The sequence below is a fragment of the Passer domesticus genome, chromosome 12 (assembly GCF_036417665.1).
Source record: "Passer domesticus isolate bPasDom1 chromosome 12, bPasDom1.hap1, whole genome shotgun sequence".
NCBI lineage: Eukaryota > Metazoa > Chordata > Aves > Passeriformes > Passeridae > Passer > Passer domesticus.
Window position 1 is genome coordinate 3,510,275 of NC_087485.1, and position 24,079 is coordinate 3,534,353.

At 40.6% G+C, this 24,079-nt stretch overlaps 1 protein-coding gene across 4 annotated transcripts in view; it reads right to left on the reverse strand.

Moving 5' to 3' along the window:
* Positions 1-24,079, reverse strand: part of CDH13 (cadherin 13) — a 435,704-nt gene that overhangs the window by 72,068 nt on the left and 339,557 nt on the right. For all 4 annotated transcript variants that reach the window (XM_064386249.1, XM_064386248.1, XM_064386250.1 and 1 more), the window contains one exon: positions 6,683-6,823. In XM_064386249.1, the coding sequence (XP_064242319.1) occupies positions 6,683-6,823 (141 nt within the window). The remainder of the gene's footprint in view (positions 1-6,682; positions 6,824-24,079) is intronic.

A 24,079-nucleotide genomic window follows, 5' to 3' on the forward strand; every position in this document is an offset into this window, starting at 1 on the left:
ATCTAGATAGCCAGATTGTTTAAATAAGTCTTCCAGATGTCCTTAGTTTGGTAGCACCACAACACATCTCAGAAATATTAATAAACCTTCTTCTTGATCATGGGCATTTTTCCATGTTATTTGAAAGTGTTTAGAAGAGAGACAGATATTTGGAACCCTAATTGCACTGAGAGTCAAAGAAATCTTTGCTCCTAAACCCAGATTTTTGAACTCCAGTGGGCACCAGATGTCTTCACAGCTACTTTATGAAGTCAAATAATATTTTTTAAAATTATTTTTGACATCTAAAATTATTTAAGGGGAAAAAAATGGAGAAATGGAGGAGTGTCTACATGCCTGTTATTGAGATTTTTAGATTCCTAAACAGCTTATGTGATTTTGAAACCTGTTCTATAAGTCATAACAGCTCAAAAAACTCTGGATGCCTTGATCTGTACCATGGATGAGACCAATGACCAATTATTAGCCATGAAGAAATGGTATAGTCACTGAAAATTAAATTTCATTTTTGCAGTGACAACAGCATGCACACAGTCTTCATTTAGAAAATAAAATATTTGCTGCTATTTAGATGTTTGTTTCCTTTCATAAATTCTGCCTCTCACACATGAACAATATACCAGGTAAGATCTTTCATTTGCTTTCAAGGAGACTTTTGGGCACTTGGAGCTATGTCAAGTGTGTTAGTGAACTGCTGCAAGAGGATGAAGTGGAAATAAAGCTGACTGAAAAGGTCAGTGCAAATATTTATCCAATGTAGAGGTTTCTGAAGGTTAAGATATGCTCCAGGAGCCTTTCTAGCTGTATTTCCAACTCTAGAAAAACAAGGGTGGCCAAAGAGCTCCTCTCTGGTGATCCCCAGCCATCCTGAAGCTGCTCTTTGTGCCAAAGTTTACTGACAGCTGGAGAGGCTTTGCCCTGCTCTGTTGAGTTTCTGCATGAATTCTGATCTCTCTGCATGTAAATTGTCTCACAGCCCAAAACCAGGAGCCAAATGGAAATTCCAATATGCATTCTGTTCATGTGATTTTCTGCAATGGTTTTATCCATCCCACAAAACTATTTCTGCTGACAAATCAGCGCTGGGGGAGTTTGATCCAATTTGAACAGGCTGCTGGAATTCTAGATTGGTTCCCACCACTGAAAGTGGCCATAGTGAAACTCTGATTCTTAACTATCAGCCTGGCAGGGGCTTGTCATCTGCTCAGATCTGCTGATGGTGCTCAAGCCCCTCAGCCCTGCCAACCAGCAGCAGGAGAGCTTTTTGTGGTGGGGGAAGAACCCAAAGTGGTTTATTCTCCACCCTGGCAGCTCCTGCAGGTTTTGTCTCTGTTCAGCCTGGTTTGCACTGTGATTTCCACCCCAGCAGGGAATGGGAGAGGGCTGCAGCCCTGGCCTTGCTGCCCAGCTGGGCTTTAGCACCTCTTTGGCTCTGTTTTCCACACAGTTGTGGTTCTCACTGTGTAGCTTCTCAGTCAGATGTAAAGAAAAATAAAGAATAAAACCCTGTGGAAGGGGATTGGAAGGGGAATCATCTACCATTTACATGATTGTGTCTAAATGTGTGGTTCAGCTCGCTGAAGACCTGCACAGAAAGGAGCAAAATAAATTGGGAGTCCCAAAGGGCAAAATTTTCCCCGCAAGACAAGGTAAGAAGGACTCAGTCCACAGGAGGAGGAGAGGTGAGATTGGTTGGCTTCAAACATGCAAAGTCAGTGGGCAGATCTGCTCTGGGTTGCCAAGGTCTGTTTACCACAGAAAAGAAAAATATCACGTCCAAGAGAGACATTTTTATAAAAGTATGGAAAAGTGATCCGGGAGGAACCTTAAAATTGCTTTGAGCCCCATATTGGTTCCTCAATACAGCCCACAGGAAGAGGAGAGGTGATTGGGTGGCTTTAAACATGCAAAGTCAATGGGCAGATCTGCTCTAGGTTGCCAAGGTCTGTTTACCACAGAAAAGAAAAGTATCACGTCCAAGAGAGACATTTTTGTAAAAGAAGTATGGAAAAGTGATCCAGGAGGAACTTTAAAATGGCTTTAACTCCATATTTGTTCCTCAACAGAGTTTAACCAATACCAAGAATTGAGGCAGGGACTCTCAGCAGCTTCAAGCCCATTTCTCAACAGCGTGAGCTGCAAAATAAATCTCTGCAGATGGTGCTGTGGAAGTCTCACATCCTCGTGCACCACGAGCAGACGGAGGGGCAGATTGTCCTCCAGGGGCTGCTTCCCAGGGGCAGCACTGAGCCAGGAGACAGAGCTGCAAGTCACCATCAGTCACGGAGACAAGCAACCCAGCCACTCACAGGTCTCCACAGGAGCTGATGAATCATTTATTAAAGCTCCCATTAGTCATTTATTACTCTTTTCTAAACCATTTATCAGCTGGTATTCAAAATGGGAGTAAATCATATTTTTCACTTAAGACTCCCAGTACTGGCGTATCTCAAGTTTCATGGTGGTGGGGTTTTGTCAAATTACACAAATTTTATTCTGTTCACAGGAGGCAAGATCTTTATTTTACTGGAAAATTCTTTTCTAAGAACATATATATTAAAAAAAAAATAAATATATATATATATATATATACCAGGCAAAATATTTTCCCTAATCTTGCTCTCCCTGGTGTGACAGAATTATTTGTGTGTGACATTTCTTTGTCCCACAAATGGATGGAATTGAAGGCGAGGCTGGAAGTGGCAGAAAAAGGAATTGTGTGTGGGATGGTTGTTCCCTGGCCAAATGAAGTCTCTGTTTGTTATGAGCACTGTGACAAATCCCACTTTTCCTGGTTTGGTTAGGGTTGCAGCCCCAAGTTTGTGGAGGAGGAGAAATATGGGAACTGGGGGCACTGCAGAAAAATCATCCCCTTCAGCCACACCACTGCACTCCCCTATGAAGTGCCTGACAGGATTTACCCAGGAAAGACAATATATCTGATATTAAGGGAAAATAACACATTAAAGAGCAGCAATGGAAGTTTTAAAAATTCAGGGCAGAAGATAAAGGCAAACAGAGTCAGAGGAATCTCATTTTTGAGCACACGCTCTGCAGGCAGGAATGGAGTAAATAGGATTTGTTGGACGATTCTTTTGGAGAAGGAAGAAAAGACAGAAAGGGGTCATGTCCATATCTTTCTTGTGTTAGAACTCATTTTTTCCTCCCCCAGGTCTTAGGCAGAGCCAGGCCTCCAGGAACAGATACAAGAGGAGAATTTGCCAGCTCGTGTCTTTCAGCAGATGCCACAATGTTAATTTTTCATCACACACAGCCACAGTGACATTAACTCTGGACTAAAATGCCCTTTTTTTGCAGGGTACAACACTGCAGTGATCTGTCAGCCACTCTTACAGTGACACAGGGAAAGAATTCTTGTTTTTGTTAATGTTCTAGGTATAAACACTCAGCACCCTTAGTGCTCACTCAGTGCAGCTCATTCCCACCCACTGGGAATATCCTGCAGGATGCAAGCCAGGTATCAGATTTTCCAGAACAATCTGTGCCTGCTCCTTGCTTTGCTTCATTCCTTCTTTTCTCATAAGCCACCCCTTGCTGGTGAACAAAATTTGAGCCTAAGGCCTTTCCCTGCTGGAAAGGAAACGAAAATCCTTTTTCACGCAAAATAATAATTCACAAAATTAATTTTAAAACTTTTTCCCATAATAGAAATAAGGTTGTAAATTTTACAAAGCAGCCACTAACTTTACAAGTATCTATATTTTCTATCTGTGTAATTTAAATCTGGCACAATATCCCAGCCACTGTGACCTTTTAAAGGCAGACCTTGCTACCTCATCTGGGATTTTTGGAGGAGTTCTTAAAATATTTCTCTATTTGGCATTAAAGATGAAATTATTAAAACTCCTGGAGGGAGCAGGGTACTGTTTGCACACCTGGATGGGTTTTTACACTGCTCAGAGCCTTTCATTGGCAGGAAGTGGAGATGTGAGACAGAGCAAGGCAGAGATTTTGGAAGTGTGTGGAGTGACAGGGCAATAAGCTAACAATGAACTGGGCTGGAGCAATGTCATTTATTGAGCCATCAAAGCACCTGACACACACTCCGAGCCTCGAGGGCTCCAGCTCTTGCTCTGCAGGTGAAGGAATTCTGTGCTGGATCACAGCCAGGGTGCTCAGCTGCTGCTGGGGCCACCCTGGCACCCCATGGGTGAATTTTCCTGCCTCACCCTGGCCCAGGAGTGGGATGCAGGGAGGGGAGAAGAGTGGCTGGGAGAGCAGAGTCACTGCCTCTTCCAGGAGAGGGACTTTGCACAAGGTATGTGTGGAAAGGACAAGTGGGAATGGTCTCTAGCTGAAGAAATGGGGATTTAAATTGGATATTTGAAAGAAATTCCTTCCTGTGAGGGTAGTAAGCAACAGGTTGCCCAGAGAAGCTGTGGCTGCCCCACCCCTGGAAGTATCCAAGGCCAGAAATAATTTAATTTATTATTCAATAAAATAAATTATTTTGATTTATTATTTATTTAATAAATAAATTAAATCTCTTCTTTTATTTATTAAATGTATTTATTTAATAAATAAAAGAAGCTATACTCTGGAATCAAAATATTCAGATTTACTGAATTTGAGCTTTCTCCTTCACAAGTTACCTTGAAAAATATTGTCTTTTTCTTTCAGCTCTAATTCAAATCAATAGTATTGCAGCCTGTGGCATGCAACTGGTATTAAAATGCAATAACTAAGCACTTCCAGCAGAAAACCAAATAAAGTGGCATTAAATCAGCTGACAGACACCTCCCTGCTCTTATTTTAACAGAGAATCTGCTCCTGAAGGGGGCTGCCACTACACATGAAAGGCTGATTTTTCCCGCCTTCTTCATGGAATATGAATATCACTTAGCAAGGCAGAGGGAAGATTTCTGAGGTCATTAGCATCTCTAAATAGTGAAAGGTTCAAACCCACAGCAAACCATTCAAAAGGAAGAGAGGTGTTGCTATGGAAAAAAAAAAAAGCAAGAAAAATATCTAAGAGCAGACTTTTCAAAGAAAACAAGATAATGCTGTCTCTTCACACCTATTTAATTTCCATGCTAAAACCCAGAAAGTTGCCAGGGTGTAAAGCAACTTTTACTGTCACTGGAAGAACTGAATTTATGAGCATTTCTGAATTTCCACAGAAATTGATACTAACCATACATTTGTGGCTAAGCAGACAGATGAATTTTTGTGTCCAAATTACCAAATTAAGTCAAACAAGACTATAATTATAGAAAGACTTTTCAAAAGAATTTAATCTAGAAATATTTCTTCCAGAGAAGAATTCTCCAACTTTGGAAATTCACATAGGTAGGACTCTGACTGACATGAATTGCTATCAATATTGATTAATCCAATAAATTCCTATTTCTAAATGCGCCAAGCTGTCCTTGTACATTGTTATTTTCCAGAGGGTTAAAAAAGAAAATACAGCATTTCAAAGCTATTTTAAGTATTGGTTGTCAGGAAATGCCTTTCAGAGCATTAAAAGCCTGATCTAAAAGGTAATCCTAATGGAATTAATAGTTTGATCATATTCACTTAATTGTCACCCATGTACTTGAAGGGTTTGGATCAGGCTCTCCATGATAATTTTTAGGTGACTGAAACACTACCAAAGCATTTTACTGTAGTAAATAGATATTCGCTTGGCACAATTGTCATTGTTTCTACTTTCTTTTTTTTTCTTTTTTTAAAAAACCCTTCTCTGTTGTGTTTGAATCTGGTATTCACTTACTTTGCATTTATAAAAGAATTAATTCTTCAAACCAAATAACAGCAACTTGTTTCAATACAATCCATTGCAAATCCCTAATATTAGGCCAGGAAACAAATTTTTAAAAGGTAAAAATATACTTCAAGTCAAATAAAAAAACCTCTACAGCAACAGGCTTCCCTTTTCTACTCCACAATGATCTTAAAATCAGGATCCCTCAGGTTTACTTCTCATATTTTCTGAATTTTTCCTTAAAAGTTTGCAGAGCCCCAGGAAACTTTAATCGCAAAATCCAACCTGGCTGTAATTAGGTAAATTTTTTAAACCTCTCTCATTGTCTCCAGATACCAAAATAAATCAGACTCACAGTAAATGTAGGGGATGGAAGAGGAGGGCAGGAAGTCTGGTGGGTTCAGGTGGGGAATTCCCTCGCCATGGTTTTGGGGTTTATCAGAACTTTCAGCTGAATTCAATTTACAGGGAAAAAAACTTTCCTTGTAAATTCCACCTGTAGGCTAAATTTGAAGCTTTTAGGACTGGAGCTTTAATTCCAGAACCCCAAATTCTGGCTGGCTCACAGGGGAAGTGCTGTAGACAGGAAGAAAATGTTGTTTTCACCCTCGGTCCTGGCCATCCAAAGCCTAAAGCTAGTTTGGCTATTTCCCCCCAGAGGAGCAAAAGGAGAAAGTTACCCCCAGCAAATTGATTTTACAGGTTTGCACCCTCCTAGCCAATCTCTAAATGACATAATTTTTTTTATTTTATGGTTGCACTGTGGTTTGGAGCTGGTGCACACACTTTCATTAACGTGAAAAAAAGAAAAGAGCAGCTCCAGGAAAGTCTGTCAGACCGAGCTAAAAACATTCTGTACGTGCCTTCTTTCCTTAAAGAACATCTTTATCTTTAGAAATGAGCTAATTAGGATTGCTTGCACCATTTTGGAGAGAACAGATGGCCAGTTCTTACCTCCTTCTTGGTGAATTCTGGTGCGTGGTCATTTTTGTCGTCGATAAGAATGGTGGCAGTGGCTGTGCCTGTCAGTCCCACATCCATCCCACCCATGTCCTTGGCTTCTATAACCAGCTCATACTTTGGGCTTTCCATGGTCTGAAAAAAAATAAAAATAGAAAAGGAAAGGTTAAGAAAAAAAAACAAACAAACAAACAAAAACCCACAGAGATAACACACTATTTTTAATTAATATTAAGATAATAAATTTTAAAAACCCCAACATTTTATTTAGCCTAATAAAACATAGCAGAGAAACAGGTCTGTTATCAGTTTTACTGAAACACAAGCAACGCTTTCCATGAAATCAGATGCTACCCTGGAAACCTCATTTGCAATCCCGCATGAAGGTGAATATTGGTAAACAGTACATAATTTATCCTGTTATTTAGGAAGATTAGGAAAGAGGTAAGAAATTAAAATACACTTGCTCTTTAAGAGTAAGCTCTGCCTTCAGTGCACCAATATTTAGCAGCTTGCTTCATCAGTGTTATGATGGGTACATAATTAAATACTAATGTCACAATCTACATATAAATTCACTTTATTAAATCCCATTCATTCTGGGTATTAGCATTTAGACTGGTAATCTAAGTTTGCTCCACTGCAAGAAACAAAAAAGCAGTTTCCAAAACAGGCAGAGACTTCCAGTTATTGCCCAAAGCCAATGTGTAGAGTGATATTAATGATTTATATTGCTGATATCTGATTGCCACGTCATGGCACTTATCTGGCTGCCCACCTACTGCAGAACCAGACAGCACAGGCCCAGAGCAAAATCCAGCTTAATTTCCTCTCATAAAGCACAGCCTTATTCTGGGGAAAAAAACCCATTTGTGGTGAGTTCTGGAATGGGAATGTGGCAGCCTTTGGAATTCCTGTCTCTCTCATCAGGGGTGAAAGCTGGATGAAGGGTCAGCAAAGGCTCTGTCAAAGCTGATGTTCTGATGTTCTCAACACCAGAATCTGCTCCCCTGGCACTGGCAGGGAATTCTGACATGGATTTCAGCAGGACTTCATTCAAATGGGTTTTCTGTGGCTGCCTGGAGTGGAAGCACCTGCCCAAAGCCCCCGTGGGCAGCACCAGCACAGAGCCACAGGTGGGCAAGTGCTGCAGCCACCTCTGAAACCACACAGTGAGAGCATCACTGTGCCCAGGAATGTTTATCCAAACCCTCCTGGGCAATAAACCTGCATCCCACGGGAAAGCTGCAACAAGCTGCCGCTTTTGGAACCTTTTGGAACTGTGTCTGCAAGAGCCCAGGGTTCCCAGCTTTGACATCCCCCACCCATGTCCTTTATCCAGCATTTTCCCAGGGAACTGTCAGGAACTGGCCACAGCCCAGCAAAGCAACCTCAGCCTCTTGGCTCTGCAGACAAGGGTTTTGGAAGCTTTTCCCAAATTGTGAATTTTGCATTGTATGTTTTCCTGGGCACATCCCACCATCTCTTTTTTTGGAGAATGTGTGAGAAGGGCATCCCAGCTCCTCAGTAGGTAAATTTTGAAGCATTTTTAGGCCAAGAGAGAAGCAACCACCTCAGCTCCTCATCAGATCAGCTATTATGAAACAATAAATTTACATGTTAAATCAACAAGTCAAGCCAGAAGACAAATTTTGTTCTAAAAACATACGGACTGCTAGGAAATCAGATGCCACTGCCACACAGGGGATCCTAAGAAATGCATTTCCTGTAGTCTTACAACATTATTCCATGAAATTCATCTCAGAAGGTGGCAAACCAAGACCAGGAGTTTGATTTATAGCATCATAAAAACAAACGCAAAGAAGTATTACTGACATGTCTGCAACACAAACTCACGCCATGGAGGGAAACTAAATTTATAGTTTTCATATATTTGTTTTCTAAAGTGCATTAAAACCTGAATGAGGCTTCTCTCCCCTCCCCTGGCTGTGATTTTTTTCATTATTTTGATTAGAAAGTCGTTATTATCATATGGAAAACTTGCAAAGCCATTTGTCACTTCATGTTTATAAGCCTCTTTGCTCAGAAAGCCCATTTTTACTCACAAATTGGCCTTTTTTCCTTTGAAAACCATCCCATTTTCTATTGAAAGCAAGCCCATTTCTGCTAGAAATTACATCTACTGCAGTAGAAATGTCTGTGACAGGAGTCCAATGTTTAAGCTCACGCAAAATGTGAAAAACATTGAATTTTGAGTAGTATTTCATATAATTATGAATACTTCACACTTCCCTGCTATGCAGCACTTCCTACAACTCGTTCTGACACCAAATATTTGCCTTGTTAGAGGAAGCAGCTGCTAACAGATGCAAACCCTGAGCAGAGGCTTGTTCCCATCAGAGGCTCTCTTTGCACTCGCTTGTAAAGGACCTTGCAGAGGAGGCAGGCATCAGCAGGGATTGTTTGCAGCAGTGGGATTTACCAAAAACCTGCATTTCTGCAGGGATCCCTGTGCTCCCAGCAGCCCTGTTCTGCAGGGGTGTGCTGGGGGGTCAGGGCTGCTCTGGAAGGTCTCATGGCACCTCCTCAGCACTTCCCTCTTCTCAGGTCTCGGACCTTTGACCCCATGTGTTCTCCCTTCTTTTCCCCCTGTCTTGTAAGGAAAAAGTGCTGCTGGAAGGAGGCAGTGGAGGAGAACATCCTTCCTTCCCCATCTCCATTCCTGCAGGGATGCAGCACCCAAAATTTTATCATTTTGGGACCCCAGAGAGACTCAGGCATGTCCCAGTGAGTCCCTGCCTGCCACTAAAGCCAGGCCTGCTCCTAAATGGCCTAAGCAAGCCTTGCAAAAGCAATCCAGTCAAAAGCACTTGATATCAGGAGCAGAAATAAGCCCCAGCTCTCAACAAGTGGGATCTCCAAAGGAAAATGGATTATTGGAATAAATGAACATCAGGTCGCTGTTGGTGTGGTTTGTTATTTATCAACTGTGACTTTGTGGAGTGTGACACTGTGGAGAGGGTTTGCATAATTACAGCAGGAGAACCATTCCTTTCCCCATAAATTTTCCCTGGAGTCACTCAGCCATGGCAGGGGTGGCACTGCCCGCTCGTGTGGTTTGCCAGGGAGGTGAGCTGTGTCCTGTGCTGTCCCTCAAAGGTGACCTGTCTGCCATCCCCACCAGAGCTGACATTCCCATCAGATCCCACTGCCCTGCTGCCTGGCACAGCTGGCTCAGCCCCACGGAGCAGGGAGAGGCCAGCAAAGGAACTTTCCCAGAGTTTTCAGCTTCCTGACAAAGGCAGCAGGAGCTAACCACAGCGCAGGGAAATGAACAGTGCAGGGCAGGCACTCGCAGGTGGAATGACCAAGGGAGAGCTGCTGGGTATTGCTGAATGAAAGCAGATGATGGTGGGGTTCTGCTGGGTTTTAATCTTTCAATATTACAGATATAGTAAAAAGGGAGTGAAGAGAAGCAAGCCCTGGCTGTGGGTATTTCACAGCAGCAGGAACAGTCCAAGCCTTGGTCTGGGCTGTTGGCATCCAAATTCAGCTGGAATTGGCAGCACCACCAGTGCAGTAGAACTCAAAATGTAAGCAGGGAACTAGTGGAACCACTTGGGTGGTTACAGGGAAGGTTTAGGGCCCCTGAGGCTGTGATTCCCTGCAGCAGCACCCAGCAGCAGGACTGCAAGACTTTCCCCAGGAATTCAATATTCCTCCCGTGCTCTCCTGCAAGACACCCTTGGATTGCACATTTTGGACAGGGCACGCTCAGTACCCAGCGCCAAGCCTTCCTTTAGTGCTTCAGTCCTCATCCAAAAAAAAAAAAAAAAGTATGATGGAGACTAGAAATCCCCAAATTCCCAGAAAGTTGCTGAAAGCAAAATAAACTCTGCTTGTGAAGCAAACAACACACAGAACATTCAAAATGCTTAAAAGTGTTTCAAGGATCCTTTCAATACTAATTATCCAAAGAGAGTTTTCTGACTATTCCATGGATATTTGTATTTCTGTAATGATGCAACAGTGCCTCGACTCTTCTGTTTATAATTCTGTTTATAAACTCTGTATTCATGCATAATTCTGTATCAGGAGTGTGCTGCAATATCGTGTTTGGTACTAATGACTTTATAATATAATGCTAACCAGAAATAAAAAATCTTCGGATTGAAATAATTTCAGTTGGTGCTAAATAAATGCTTGTGTTCATTTAAGATGATAATTGCATATAATACATACTGAATATGTCCTATTAAGACATAATCAATGTTCTTGTTGAGTAACAATATCAACATGAATCTAACATTATCCCAGAGTATGCTTGTCAGGATTTTGACAAATGTAAAATTAAAAAAAAAAAAATGAAGCAAAGTGACTATTAGCAGCTCTAACAGACATAATGCTTTGATAATTATAATATCAGCATTTATTTTAAATGCCAGTTGCTGCTGCTGCTTAAAAAGGGCGATATACACAGAGGCTTTGCATTTAGAACTTGAATTACAGTTTGATGAATAGAAAAACCCAAACTCTTTTGTAACATAAATCCTCTTTAGCTCACCAATTCCCAATTTTTTCATATCATAAAGGAAGGTCTACAGTTTAATCATGGTAATAATGTACTTCTGTTATGAACAAAATCAATATCTATTTACTGCCCGTGGGAGACGTGGAGTCCATGGGTAAATCTGGAAGCAAAAGGAAGACTAAATTTTCTCCTTCAGCAGTAACCATTAAAAAACGATAGAAGTTGCTCCAAAGTGTTGGAACCAAATTGGTTTCCTGGCCTGAGTTATTTGTTATTCATCATGATGAAATCTGTGACTATTTAATATATGGGATCAAGATTTTAATTCCTCATAACTTACACATTTATTTTAAATTACACATAAATTTACACATTTAATTCTTCATAATGCTGGCCTAAGCATAGGGCTTGTGTACATGGATGAGTTTGTTACATTTTACATGAAAATACAGGAATTTTATGGGCATACTTTCAACAGTCTGTGTAAAATGATAAGTTTTGACTGATGTACAAATTAGGATTTGGAAACTGAATTACTATTTGTAGAAGGCTGTTTGCATGTGCATCTTGGCTGTTATATATATTAATATAAATATTAATATAAATAGAAATATTGACACTACTTAAGGGAGTTCCCTTGCATGGATGATGATATTCATAAGAATTCTCCTCAGATAGAGACCACCAACCTCTAACACAGAACAGTGGCTGAAGCTCAGGTTTAGTCTGAGATATTTACACTTAAATTGTTATTGTTAATTAGTCTACTCCTACAAGTAAGCCCAGGGAAGAGAGCAAATGTTCGATATTCTAATCAAAAATAAGAGACACAACACCACTGAAGTTGGTGCCTCTACACTGGTTTTTAGCAGGCAAAGATATTTCCCTTCATAACAGAGGGATGTTTATCTGCAGCAGCTCCTCACCAGATGCTCATGGTTTGGGAAAAAGGTTCTTTTCCATGTCAGATTTTCTAGAAGTATAAAGTACTATAATAATTTTTAATAGCTTTGGAGAATAAGAATCACAGTGTTCCAAGGAAAATACTTGCTGTCAAATACACTGAAATATACTTTTCTTTTTAAAACACAAGTTATGTTTCAGCTTTCCTCTTGGACCAATGTGTGTAATTTCTCTTTTCTTTTTCAGGCAAAAAATTCAGTTGTTCTTCATAATTAAACAGTGCTGCAGAAATCTTTCACTCCAGTGTGAAAGCATCAATTATTATGTAACTCCTTGAGCTGATTTTAGACCGCTTAATCACCCTTATTATTCCACACTCAGAGGTGCCAGGAATACAAAGACATCACTCCTGCCACCCCAACCCTCTGTCAGCAGCAGAAGTGGCTGGAGTGAGGGTCTGCTCCCCAGGAATGGGCTTGGTTAGAGAAAACACCAAAATTCCATGATGGTCTGTAAACAATTACAGACCTGCTGTGTGCAGACATTCCCTGCCTGGGTGTGTCACTGACTGTGCCCTTCCAGGGACTGTAGAGAATGCACACAGCCATCCTTGCTGGGACAGAGCCCCTCTGGGCTCAGAGATCAGGCAATTCCAGAGATCAGAGTTCATGACAATCCAGAGCTCAGAGTTCAGGACAATCTAGAGCTCATCATTCATGGCAATTCCAGAGTTCACCATTCGTGACAATTGCAGAGCTCAAAATTCAGGCAATTCCAGAGCTCCCAATTCAGGACAATCCAGAGCTCAGGATTCATGGCCATTCCAGAGCTCAGGATTAATGGAAATTTCAGAGCCCATGCTTCATGTCAGTTCCAGATGTCAGAATCCATGGCAACTCCAGAGCTCACAAATTCAACTCCCAATTCATGGAAGTTCCAGAACTCAGAATTCATGACAATTGTAGAGCTCAAAATTCACAACAATTTCAGAGCTCACAATTCAAGACAATTCCAGAACTCAGAATTCAGGACAATCCAGAGCTTGCAATGCATGACAGCTCCAGAGCTCACAATTCAGGACAATTCCAAAGCTCACCATCTCGCAATTCAAGACAATTCCAGACCTCAGAGTTCAGGACAATCCAGAGCTCATGATTCCTGGTAATTCCAGGGCTCAAAGTTCATGGAAATTTCAGAGACCAGACTTCATATCAGTTCCAGAGCTTAGAACCCATGTCAGTTCCAGAGCTCAGAATCCACGGCAATTCCAGAGCTCAGGATTCATGACAACCCATCTTTCTGGAGCTTCCCTGCCCTCCCTTTTGGGGGAGGAACCATGGAGACCATGGAATCACAGCTCCCCATGTGCTGCATCAGTCTCCTTTTCACAGAGCCTGCGCCCAGGAGAGCGTCCACCCCTCCCTGTGCATGCAGCACTGGGCATTCTGCTGCTTTAAATGGCACCTGGCACTGCTCCTCCTCCTTACAGACCCTAAACCTTCCATGGTTTATACTCCAAGTTTTGGTGCTGGATAGAAAACACTCTATGTCATCCGCATTAATGAAATGTACCCCAAAAAACCCCAAGGAGGGACTTGGTTACATAATTTCCTTGGTACTTAACATTTTCCAAAGCTTCTTACTGAACAAAACAATGCTAGAAAGCAAAAAATTCCAAGCGTTTCTCCATTAAAATCTGAATATATTGTTGGAGACATTAAGAGTCTGACTGACAAGAGTAGGAGGCACCATTCTCACCTGTCCTGATTGTTACACTTCTAAAAAAATATTACAACTACTACACAATCTGCAAAGTTATACCTAAGTACATTCATAACGGTAACAATTTGGACAGAGCATGTGAAAAGAGCTGTGTCTCAGAATAAATAAATGTTTGCATCAGGACACCTGGCTGCATGAGGGAAGGTAAGAAGCAGTTCAACTTTTTCAACAGGACTTTCAATCTGGTTGTCTCCACCATCAAAACCTTAAGTGACCTGTCAGGAACACTCAAGATAAGAATTCCCTTCTGTATTACAAATATTCACTTCAACAAAGCCTTTTTTTTTTTTTCCCCTCCAAACCACTGTATTGCTGTAGCAAATATTCATTTTGAAAAATCAGTGTATTTCCATAAAAACTGGTTTCCTGCAATACCCAATCAGTTCTATTTGCAGTGTTAATTATATATTTCATTTTAAGAGTTGCAATTTGCAATTCAAATAATCCACAGGCCAAAAGGTATTTGCTGAAAAAAATGGTCAAATAATTTTCAGCTATTAACATATTAGAGTTGTACAATCTGTTTGCAGACAATTTGTGAGGAGAAAGGAGGGCAAAGTTGTTCTAATAAATTATTAGTTGCAAATTACTGAATCATTCCTAGTCCCTGTCATAGGTAGGAATGAGTCTATTTAAGTCCAAAAACATGAAAGGAGAGACAAATTTCTCCTACACAGTAACCTCAAATGGCTTTTAGTAGATACAGCTTTTCAGATCTCTCTATATAAAAGTCCCAGTGGCAAGAGAATTCCCTGAGTCTGTGGAGGGTGTAAAGGTCAGATAAAATGGATCAGGACAGAGATGAGCAACAGAGTTCTGCTGGAACTCAGTGAGGAGAAATCAGGAGCAGCCTCAAAAGCATCCAAGCCTGAAAAGATTCTCAGGCTAGAATAAATCAGCCCAGCTCCACCGACTTCAAATGGACTTCCCAGGTTTATTTGCAGGTTTATTAAGCTTTAACTTGCCCAGTTTGTGAATGAAAAACTGGTGGGTTGCCATTCACACCAAACCAGAACTCAGGGCTAGAGGCTGCTTCCAAAACACCATGGCAGCAAAACCATGGGAACCACAGGTCCCAGAACACACACTCTGGAAAAAAAGTCCCCAAATTCCCCAAAACAGGAGGATGAAGGTAATTAGGTAATTCTTCCTGCCTTGTTGCACGTATAATCACATAAAAATTAGGGAAATTTGTATTTTAAACTTTTCTAATAAAGAACTGCTGTTCCTACTCCCATATCCTTTCCTGAGAGTGCCCTAATTTCAAAATTATGATAATTTGGAGGGAGGGGGTTTACATTTCCCATTTCAAGGGAAGTTCCTGCCTTCCTTAGCAGACACCTGGTTTTTCAAACCAAGACACACTCACAGGACCAGGATGAACCATCTGAAAGGACCTCTTGCAGAGGCTTCTCAAGGAGGTTCTCCATCCTTAACCCCAACCAGCACCTCTACATCCACAACAGCTCAGCATCATTCCTGAGCCCTGCTCACACCGCAGGATGTGGACAAGGTTGTTTCTTTGCTAAAACAAACCAGGCTGTGACAGGATCTTTGCACAGCAGCTGAAGATGAAAGTTTTCCACGAGTTTCAATTTATAATCATCTAACCCAGTATTTTCTGCCTTGCCAATAAAAGATAATAAGTTTTGTGGTACCTGCCTAATGCCAAATTTTTCGATGATGTGTTATCAAATGAATCAAAATGCGGCCTACTGGGTTAACATCACAAATCACATCCTCACAAATTAGGCCCACTTAGATTATATTTCCCTCCCTAAACATTCCAATTCCCCCAACGGAAAGCAATGTGATAAAGGTCAGGATGGAAATTGTGTTTCTGCTGTGTAATCTGCTTTGCAAATTTGTATCAGTGGTCAAAATGCCCAGAAAACTCAATTACTGACTTGTTACGACAAACACACATCAGCAGGCCCCGGCAGACAGAGGTTATTTCTAAAATTAGCACCCTAATGCAAAAAGCATAGTCTGTGATTCCAGATGTACAGCCTTTGCTTGATGTTTATATTGTTAAATATTAATGGAAGCACTGTCTATTATTTCAAGCAAATTATCAGGGACATAATAGTCTAGTTAAATAGGTGCATTGTCAGTTGGAGCTGGAGGGGAGAAAAAGCCTCTGTGTCTGTTTGAATAGCACATTTCAACGTGGTGTTCTAATCAAAATAGTCATCAAATGTTACTTTTAATCACTATTATCATTTTTCCTTGAACTTTCATTTTTTATGCAAATCTTATTTTAGAGTTTAGTGTTCTATTGCCAGCAATAATTCCAGGTAGCTTTTGAAAGAGAGGACCCTGCTGAGAGTGTAATGAATCAGTAAATGATACCAGCTTTGCTCGTGGACAAAAACAATTCTGGTGGCTGCATTTACACTCTCATTGGGTTGTACCTGCAGAATATAAATTGGCCTAATTCTAAATCATCCAAGGGAAAATGATGCAAAATGGATTTCAATTACACTATTTCTGTTTTACCAAAAAGCTTATCACACTATGGGGTGAAAAATCAACCCCTCCATAGGATTTATGTTCTGATGAAAGATATAACAATGGAATTTTACATTTAAAATTTCTCCAGTCAATTTCATTCTTTTCTTTCTTACTCCTACGTATGTCCTTATCATTTCCTTTCATGATAAAAAAATTAAATGCCTTTTTTGCAAGTCCTGCATTTTCTGCTTCAGTTAAAAAGTTCTCTCTTTGCTAGACTTTTACAACCCTACTTTTATTTTCTGAGAGCATCTGCCAACCAACCATCTCCCCACCATCATCCTTAAGTCAGCCTTTGTCTTCTTGCAACCAAACCAACACTTATAGGTTATTCTCACTTTCAGACTGAGCCTGTCACTGCCTCATGCAGATTTTGCACTGCAGTGCAGCTGCTTTTGTGAAACAATAATTTACATGACAGAAAATATAGGACAGGTTGCTCAAATAAGAAGAAATAATGCTGCAGTATAAACTCGGCTTCCCTGCTGTGCTCATGCTACTCACTGTCAGAAATTTCTGGAGGCCTGGTGCTCTATAAAGTAGTTTTATATACAACTTTCCTTTAGGAGAACTCCCAAGGCACACTGGGAAGAAAAACAAATTCTTCGCAATGTGCGGAATTAAGGAAGAAATTAAGATAAGAGTAAACGACTGTTTTTTTATTAAAGGACAAACTGCAATTAAGTGAAAAACATGTAGCACCATGAGCCAGGGCAGGTGAATGCAGGAGGTGGGATACAGGAGGGTGTGGGGGTGAGCACAGGTCAGGGAACATCAATGGAGAGAGCTCAGAAAGAGTTGTGCAAACTCCAAAATTTCCAGGCAGTTCTTGTAGACTAAAAGCAGCAAAGCCAACAAAGGGGAGAACGGTATGGGAGGCACTGGTAGCAGGAGGAGAAGTGGCAGGAAAGAATACCTGAGCCCTTTGAAGGACTGGGCAGAGACATCCACAACGTTGTTGAAAGAGCTTTTCAAAGGCAGGAGGAGCTGGGCTGTGGATGTGAGCAGCACTTCCACACTCAGCCCAGCGCTCAGCCCTGTGCTCTCAGAGCCTCAGCCCTGTCGTGCTCCCCTTGTGAAGGTGAAGGGTTTGGATTTTGCTGCTTGTCCAGGCTGTGCTCCCTGGGGATGTGGAATTTTCTCAAGCTGCTCAGTTGGGGTGCCTCAGTGCTGCCAAACCCACGTCCAGCTGCTCTGGAGAGAGAACTGTGCAGTCCCTGAGAGCCTGGAGGGATCCACAACCCCTGGATTCCCAGTGTGGCATCAGTGTGGTGCACACAGAGCTGCAGCACAGACAAGTTCTGCCCACACTCAGAGTGTTTTGTAAGCCAGCTTGGCCACAAGCAAGGCAAGAGCTTTGAAACCATAAAAGAACCTGGGTTAAAATCCAGCCCCTCCCAGACACATGCAGACAAATGTGATTTTGTATTGCTGACAGCTCCTAAAGATCTGCAATTAAACCAAATAAATGACTGAGGCACCTTTGCAATTGTTTGCAGGTTGGCATTTCCTGTGTCTGGGATGTGCACTGTGAAACCTGAAATTTGTATTTCAGGGTGCCCTCCAACACCCATTGGTCCAACAGGACATTTGGTACTGATCCCAAGCAGCTCGAGATCTAATTCCTGACATTTCTGCAGGCCACAGAGTGTGTGGCATTCTGGAATGCCCTGCAACCTTTACTGAGCCCAAAAAACTTTTATTAACATAATTAATTTATGTGCACAAATCTCTTGCTGAAAGCAGCACTGAGCTGCAGGATCAGGTTCATGTGCTGGAACTGCTCCAAAACACTTCTGCAAAATGGGAATCAGAGCAGGCCCAGCAACCGTAGATCTAATGGGATTTAAATGTAATTAATATTGAATACTAAAAATTATGGTGTGTAATCATAATGACAATTCAAGCTTAACAAGTGCAGCACAGTAATGAATGAATTAAAAGCAATACACTTTTTGACTCTCAACAGAAATGTTTGAAACTATGTTTCAATACAAATCCACTGTTTGAACTGAGATTAACAAATATTAGTCTCATTATAAATTTTAATATTATTTGCATAAACTTTATTGAGAGAGAAAGAAAAGGAAGAAGGAAATTTCAATTTCACAAGAAAACTGGAAAATTGAATTTTCTTAAAAGCCTATCTTAAAAGTCACTTCAAGTTAAACAGATTTCCAGAGGCAGGAAATGCTGAGTTAACACTACAACAAATTGGAAGGGAGGCTACAAGTGAAGCAATTAGCTTAATAAATAAATGGAGAAGATGCTTCTAAAATTACTGCCTGTGTCAAATGTTCAGCATCTTAAGCCTAGTAAGATGCTTTTTATCAAAGCAGGAATGCAATTGCTGGTGAAAATGTGAAATAAAATTGATATTATTAGCTAGACAATGTTTTAGAGCAGGACTGTGGCACACAACTGAAAGTACAGCAGAATAAAAATAAATCAGCCCCAGGTTTCTTCTCTGGGATTCAAAGGCTGGCCACAGGCAGTCAAGGAAGAATTCAGTTATCTTCCAGTGTTCTCCCTCTCCTCAAGCTTTGCCTTCTTTGTATCTACCCTTGTTTCAAAAATATTATTTGCCTAAAAATGTGGGTTTTTCTTGTGAAGAAGGACCTACAAGAGACTGTCAAAATATGATGAGTTTTCCACTGATTTCCCTGGACCTGAGGTTTTGACTTGGTTCTAGGCCAGAGTAGGTAAAATGGATTTATGATATACATGGAATTTATCAAACAGGGTTTTTGGGGTTTTTTTCTTGGTTTTTTTTTTTTTTTTTTTTTTTTTTTTTTTTTTTTGCAAGTGATTCCAATTCCAGGTGGTGAAGAACTGCATCAAACAGCACCCATTTGAGAGGTCATTCAGACCATTCCCCATCTTGAGTATTCCACTGAACCCTCCCTGCACAGAGATAACCAACACTTCCTCATTTGGGCCATTATGGAAATTTTCCCTTACAACACACTTAGGAGAGGAGCACTTTAAAGGAAAATGTCACAGAAGCAGGAAAGGAAAATATGCAGCTTTTATAGTGCCTCCAAACAGTGGCAAATTACAAAGCATTTTTTGATGATTCCTGGCAGATTGAAGGATTATGTTGAATTTAATCAATATTTTTGAGACATGGTTCCACACAAGCCAAGCCTTTTAACCCGAATTTTATACAACTGAGACATTCCTCCATCAATATTGAGGCCAGACAATTGATCCCTCTGTTGGACAGAATATAACATCTCCAAAACCAGCCCTACTTTAAAAAAGCATCACATCCTGCCCTTAAAGTTTATTTACAGATGCTCTGTTTACCAAAGGTCAACATGCTTGTCCCTGACAGCATCAGAACCTCTCCCTTCAGGGATCAAAGAAATATTATGGGATCTTTGACTGGCATGGAACTCCTGGAACATTTTCCAGCAATCCCAAAAACAACTGACAGTATCAGAACCATCTGACAGCATCAGAACCTCTCCCTGCAGGGATCAAAGGAAATATTATGGGATCTTTGACTGGCATAGAACATTTTCCAGCAATCCCAAAAACAACTGGCTAATAAAAAAGGCATCTCTGAATATAATTCTGTGTTCTAAAGGACCTGTTGGAATGTGCAGTGGGGACTGGGCCAGAAGGGCTTCATCTCCACTTGGAAGGATAAATGCAGCAGGTGCCCACTTTGTACGTGCTGTTGGTACCCAGTGGCTTGGGAATTCACATGCTGCCCTTCCAGTCACTCCTCTCCCCACACAGACAAGTACCAGGAAATGCAATTTGATTATAGAATGGGGTCTCTTGGTTACAGGTGGAAAAGGGAGAAAAGCCCCCAGAAATCCACACTTACAGAGAAGGGTACTGCAACAACTCCCATGGCAGCTGTTGTATGCATTCATGTCAATGAACATGTTTAGGAAATAACAGTTTAGGTTAAGTATCTTTAAAAAAACCAAAGATTTCATCCCCATAAGTGTGTTTTTTAGCAGGACCTCTTTCCCCAAGCCTCGCACAACAGCTAGGATCCAGCTATCAAAAGACACACTATTTAAACCTGACAGTGCCACTCTTGCTGTGCCAGCCATCAGTTTAGTGTGCAGCAGGACACCCAGAAGCAATGAAATGTGTCCTTACATGCAGATCCTGATGTGCTCCACAAACACCCATTAGCTGGATGCAGCAGCACCCCACGGGCAGGTTAATTGATGCAGTGATAAATGGCATGGCTGGAGGTCGTGCTGAAAATCACCACATCTACAGACTGAGTGTTCCTGTTCCTAATCTGGAGCTCTGAGCACTTCCTCCCTTTTAGTTATGAATGAAATGATCAAGACTCCCTTCCTGTTTTTATTTGATTTCCTGTATTTATAACAATCAGCACAATTCCCTTGATGTCTGATGATATGTCCCCCGTGTTCCTCTCTCAGTCCCCACTTTGCCTGGCTGGCTCCAAACCCGTGGTTTTTGTGTCCCCCCAAACCCAACATCTCAGGCACAGAAAACAGCCTGTGTCCTCCTTGTTTCTGCTGGCCTGGCTTCTGTGTCTCAGTGGTTCTCTTGTTTGAATATTTTCACCTTCACCCAGTGTTTCAGTGAAATCAAGAGTTTAATTACCTCGGGAGGCAGCAGGGGTGTCAGGGTTTTGGATGAGGTCAGCTGCTGACTGCTTGTCACTGACGGACTCTAATTGGAGCATTTGCCTAACAATTTTAAAGGCAATAAGCTTTATAATAAGATATTTGCATTTCTAGTTTGGTTTAGGTGTATCTTTGCTTATTAGGGCTTCTGAGGAAACAGCATTCACATGCTTATTTCCCTGGGATTGACTTTAAGCCCTCTAAGCCTCCAGAAAACGTGTTTCTACCTTTAATTGCTATTTTGTGTTTGATTCAACAGGGCTCTCTGATGCTCACACAAAGTTTGAGGCATAACTGTTCAGATGCAGTTTTTACAGCTGAGCCTCAGTTGGGAAAACAGTAAGAAAAATAAGATCAAAGATCTTAAGCCCCTTGCCCTAAATTTCTCAATGGCCAAGCTATTCCCTGAAGAGGCAATAAAAATATTCTAATATTAAAGAGATCACCACACACACTTAGAAAATAATCTCTGTGTGTCAACCTCTGAAGGCCTGAGGGAAGACCTCAGTTATTCATGCTATTGTAAGCTCTGTGTACCTTCCAATTCTTTATATAGAAAGCTTAATGGCCATGGATTATTTGCCTCATTGGTTATGGTGCTTGGAAATAAAACAATGGGAAATATTCATTATAATGCTCCCTTGTATTGAACTTCCACTTGGCTGAAGTATTAAAACAAGCTGCAAGGAAAATTAAACCTCAGAAAAAAATGGCAGGTTTATTTATGAACGTGAGAGACAAACTAACAGCTCTATTCCTCTCAGTTTGCAGTGGTTATTCTGTAAGAGCTCTCTGCTCTGGGCTTACTCTGCCTATCCAACAGGTTTTTATTCATTTCTGTTACCAGGTGGCAGCATAAGAACGGGAACTGGGGGCATATGGGAGGTGAAATTACAAAAAAAAAAAAAAAAACCACAAACCCAAAACCCAGCAACAAAGCCACCAAATGACTACAAAGAGTAAAAAAAGAAGAAACTCATTGTCGTATTCAGTACTCCAAGAAGAATCATTTGTGTTGTCAAATTTGAAGGTCTTAATAACTAGAAAATCCAAACCAGACTGACTAAAGAGTAATATCAGAAAAAGATATTAATGGAGCAAAGGGTTTGGCTGAGGTCTACTGAGGTGAAAATTTATCTATAATTTCTTCATCAGTTATTATAGATTATGGCAGATAATTTTTGAGAAACATCTGCAATATATTTTGACAAAGCCAATATCAAAATGTCATCTCAAATGGTACAGAAATATTCATTTATGTTATTTTATTGTGACTAAAGATCAAAGATTTATTGGTTGATTATAGTTTGCAGTGTGGAATCAATAATACCAAACAGGCAGAATGATCCCTAAAAGCTTTAAGTTATGCTTAGCTGAGAAGTTAAATACAGGCTTTAAATGAATACATGTGAAAAGTGTACATTGGATATCTCTGGATATTGACAATTTATTAGCTGAATATTCACTAATTACCTTTTTTGACACCCTAATGGCCAGTGCTTTCTGCTGTCAATAGACTGTGGCTGTAATCCCAAAATGCTGCTGTAGGCCAACACTGAACTAAATCCACATCACTCAGTACAAGTGGTAAATTACTCTCCTGAAACTGGGATTCCTCAAGCCCTGCTTAGTGCTTTTGATGACTGTCTCATTAATAACGGGGCAAAAAACACTTCAGGGGTTTATAGTGGCAAGAACTGATGATTAAATCCTTTTTTTAGATTTAGGGGTGGCATGAAAGTGCCATCTGAGATCCAGGAAGAGCGAGAGGGATTTCGTCTTGCTTGCTTCTTCCTGAAGATAAGGTGACTTCTTTCCCAGCACTTTTACATTTCATCTCTAAAGTGAATTAATATTTTTAAAGGCCAAGCTTGTGGTTTCATTTTTCACTTTGACAGGTTCTGAAATGCAGATAGATTTGATATCATATGGAATATTTCTCTTGTTTTAGTCTAGTCATCTTTTGTTCTAATGCCACAGAACAAACCAGTGACTTTTCAAATGACCCTGTAAAAACACAAGATCAGAAAACAAAGCTGTTCCTGTCCAGCTGGGAAATCACCTTCTCATCTTGAGGAAGCTGCTTTTTTGTTCTTATTTTTTTCCCTTTTCCAGCAGTTTCTTTTTAATCTATCCTAGCAAGGGGTTTAACAACAAAGGATCTCTTTGAAAAATCCTGTTGAGATTTATAATGGTGAAAATTCCTAACACTGAGGTTCAAAGGTGACACGACAACAAACTGCTTGTCTCACCTGTGTCCTTTCATTTTCCTACTTGGTAATTATTTTGGGGGGTTCTGCAATGCTGAAAGGAAGCACCACACACAGAGATTTAAATAATTGCAGTATGTAAATACAGATGCCTGTAGATAAAGCTATAACACAAGTGAAGAGAGGGAACCATGGACTGTAGGCATAACCAATGTCCTTATGTACATCAGGTCACAGGAAATGGAAAACACTTTCTAGAGAATACATTTGCTATTTTGGGGAGAATATTGTTTTATTTGCCATGGAAAAAGACACCTTGCTTTCACTTTGGGGAAAAACTGGAAGCTTTAGAAACAGTTTTGCCTGGATCACCCTGGTGTGCCCAGGGGAAGAACTGATGAAGTTCAAGCCTGTTGAGGGATTGAACTCGCACTTGTTTTTGTAGAGCTGCAGATAAAGACTCTTTTCCAAAAACTGAAAAATTTGTTTATTAGAAAGTGGTCTATATAATGCATGCAGAAGTGCAAAGGAGGTGTCAGCAGGGTTTATCTAACACATGCATTAAAGCATTAGCATAAGTGTACTGACTATGCAGAAGATATAATTTCTTGGTCTAGAAACTTACTCTAAATGCTGCAATCTTGATTTTAAATTAGCTATTAAATTATAATATGTGGTTTACTAAACAGTAATTAAAATCTAATTTTTATTAATGCTGTGAATATTAATCCATCCCAGGTTCACTTCTTTTATAGAATTCTTCTAAAGCAATGCATTGCTGCTCTTCTAAAGTATTTTTTTGTGTAGCATTTCCTCCAAGAGGGACTGGAAAAGGTCCCTGTATGCATCCAACAGTTCTCAGTGT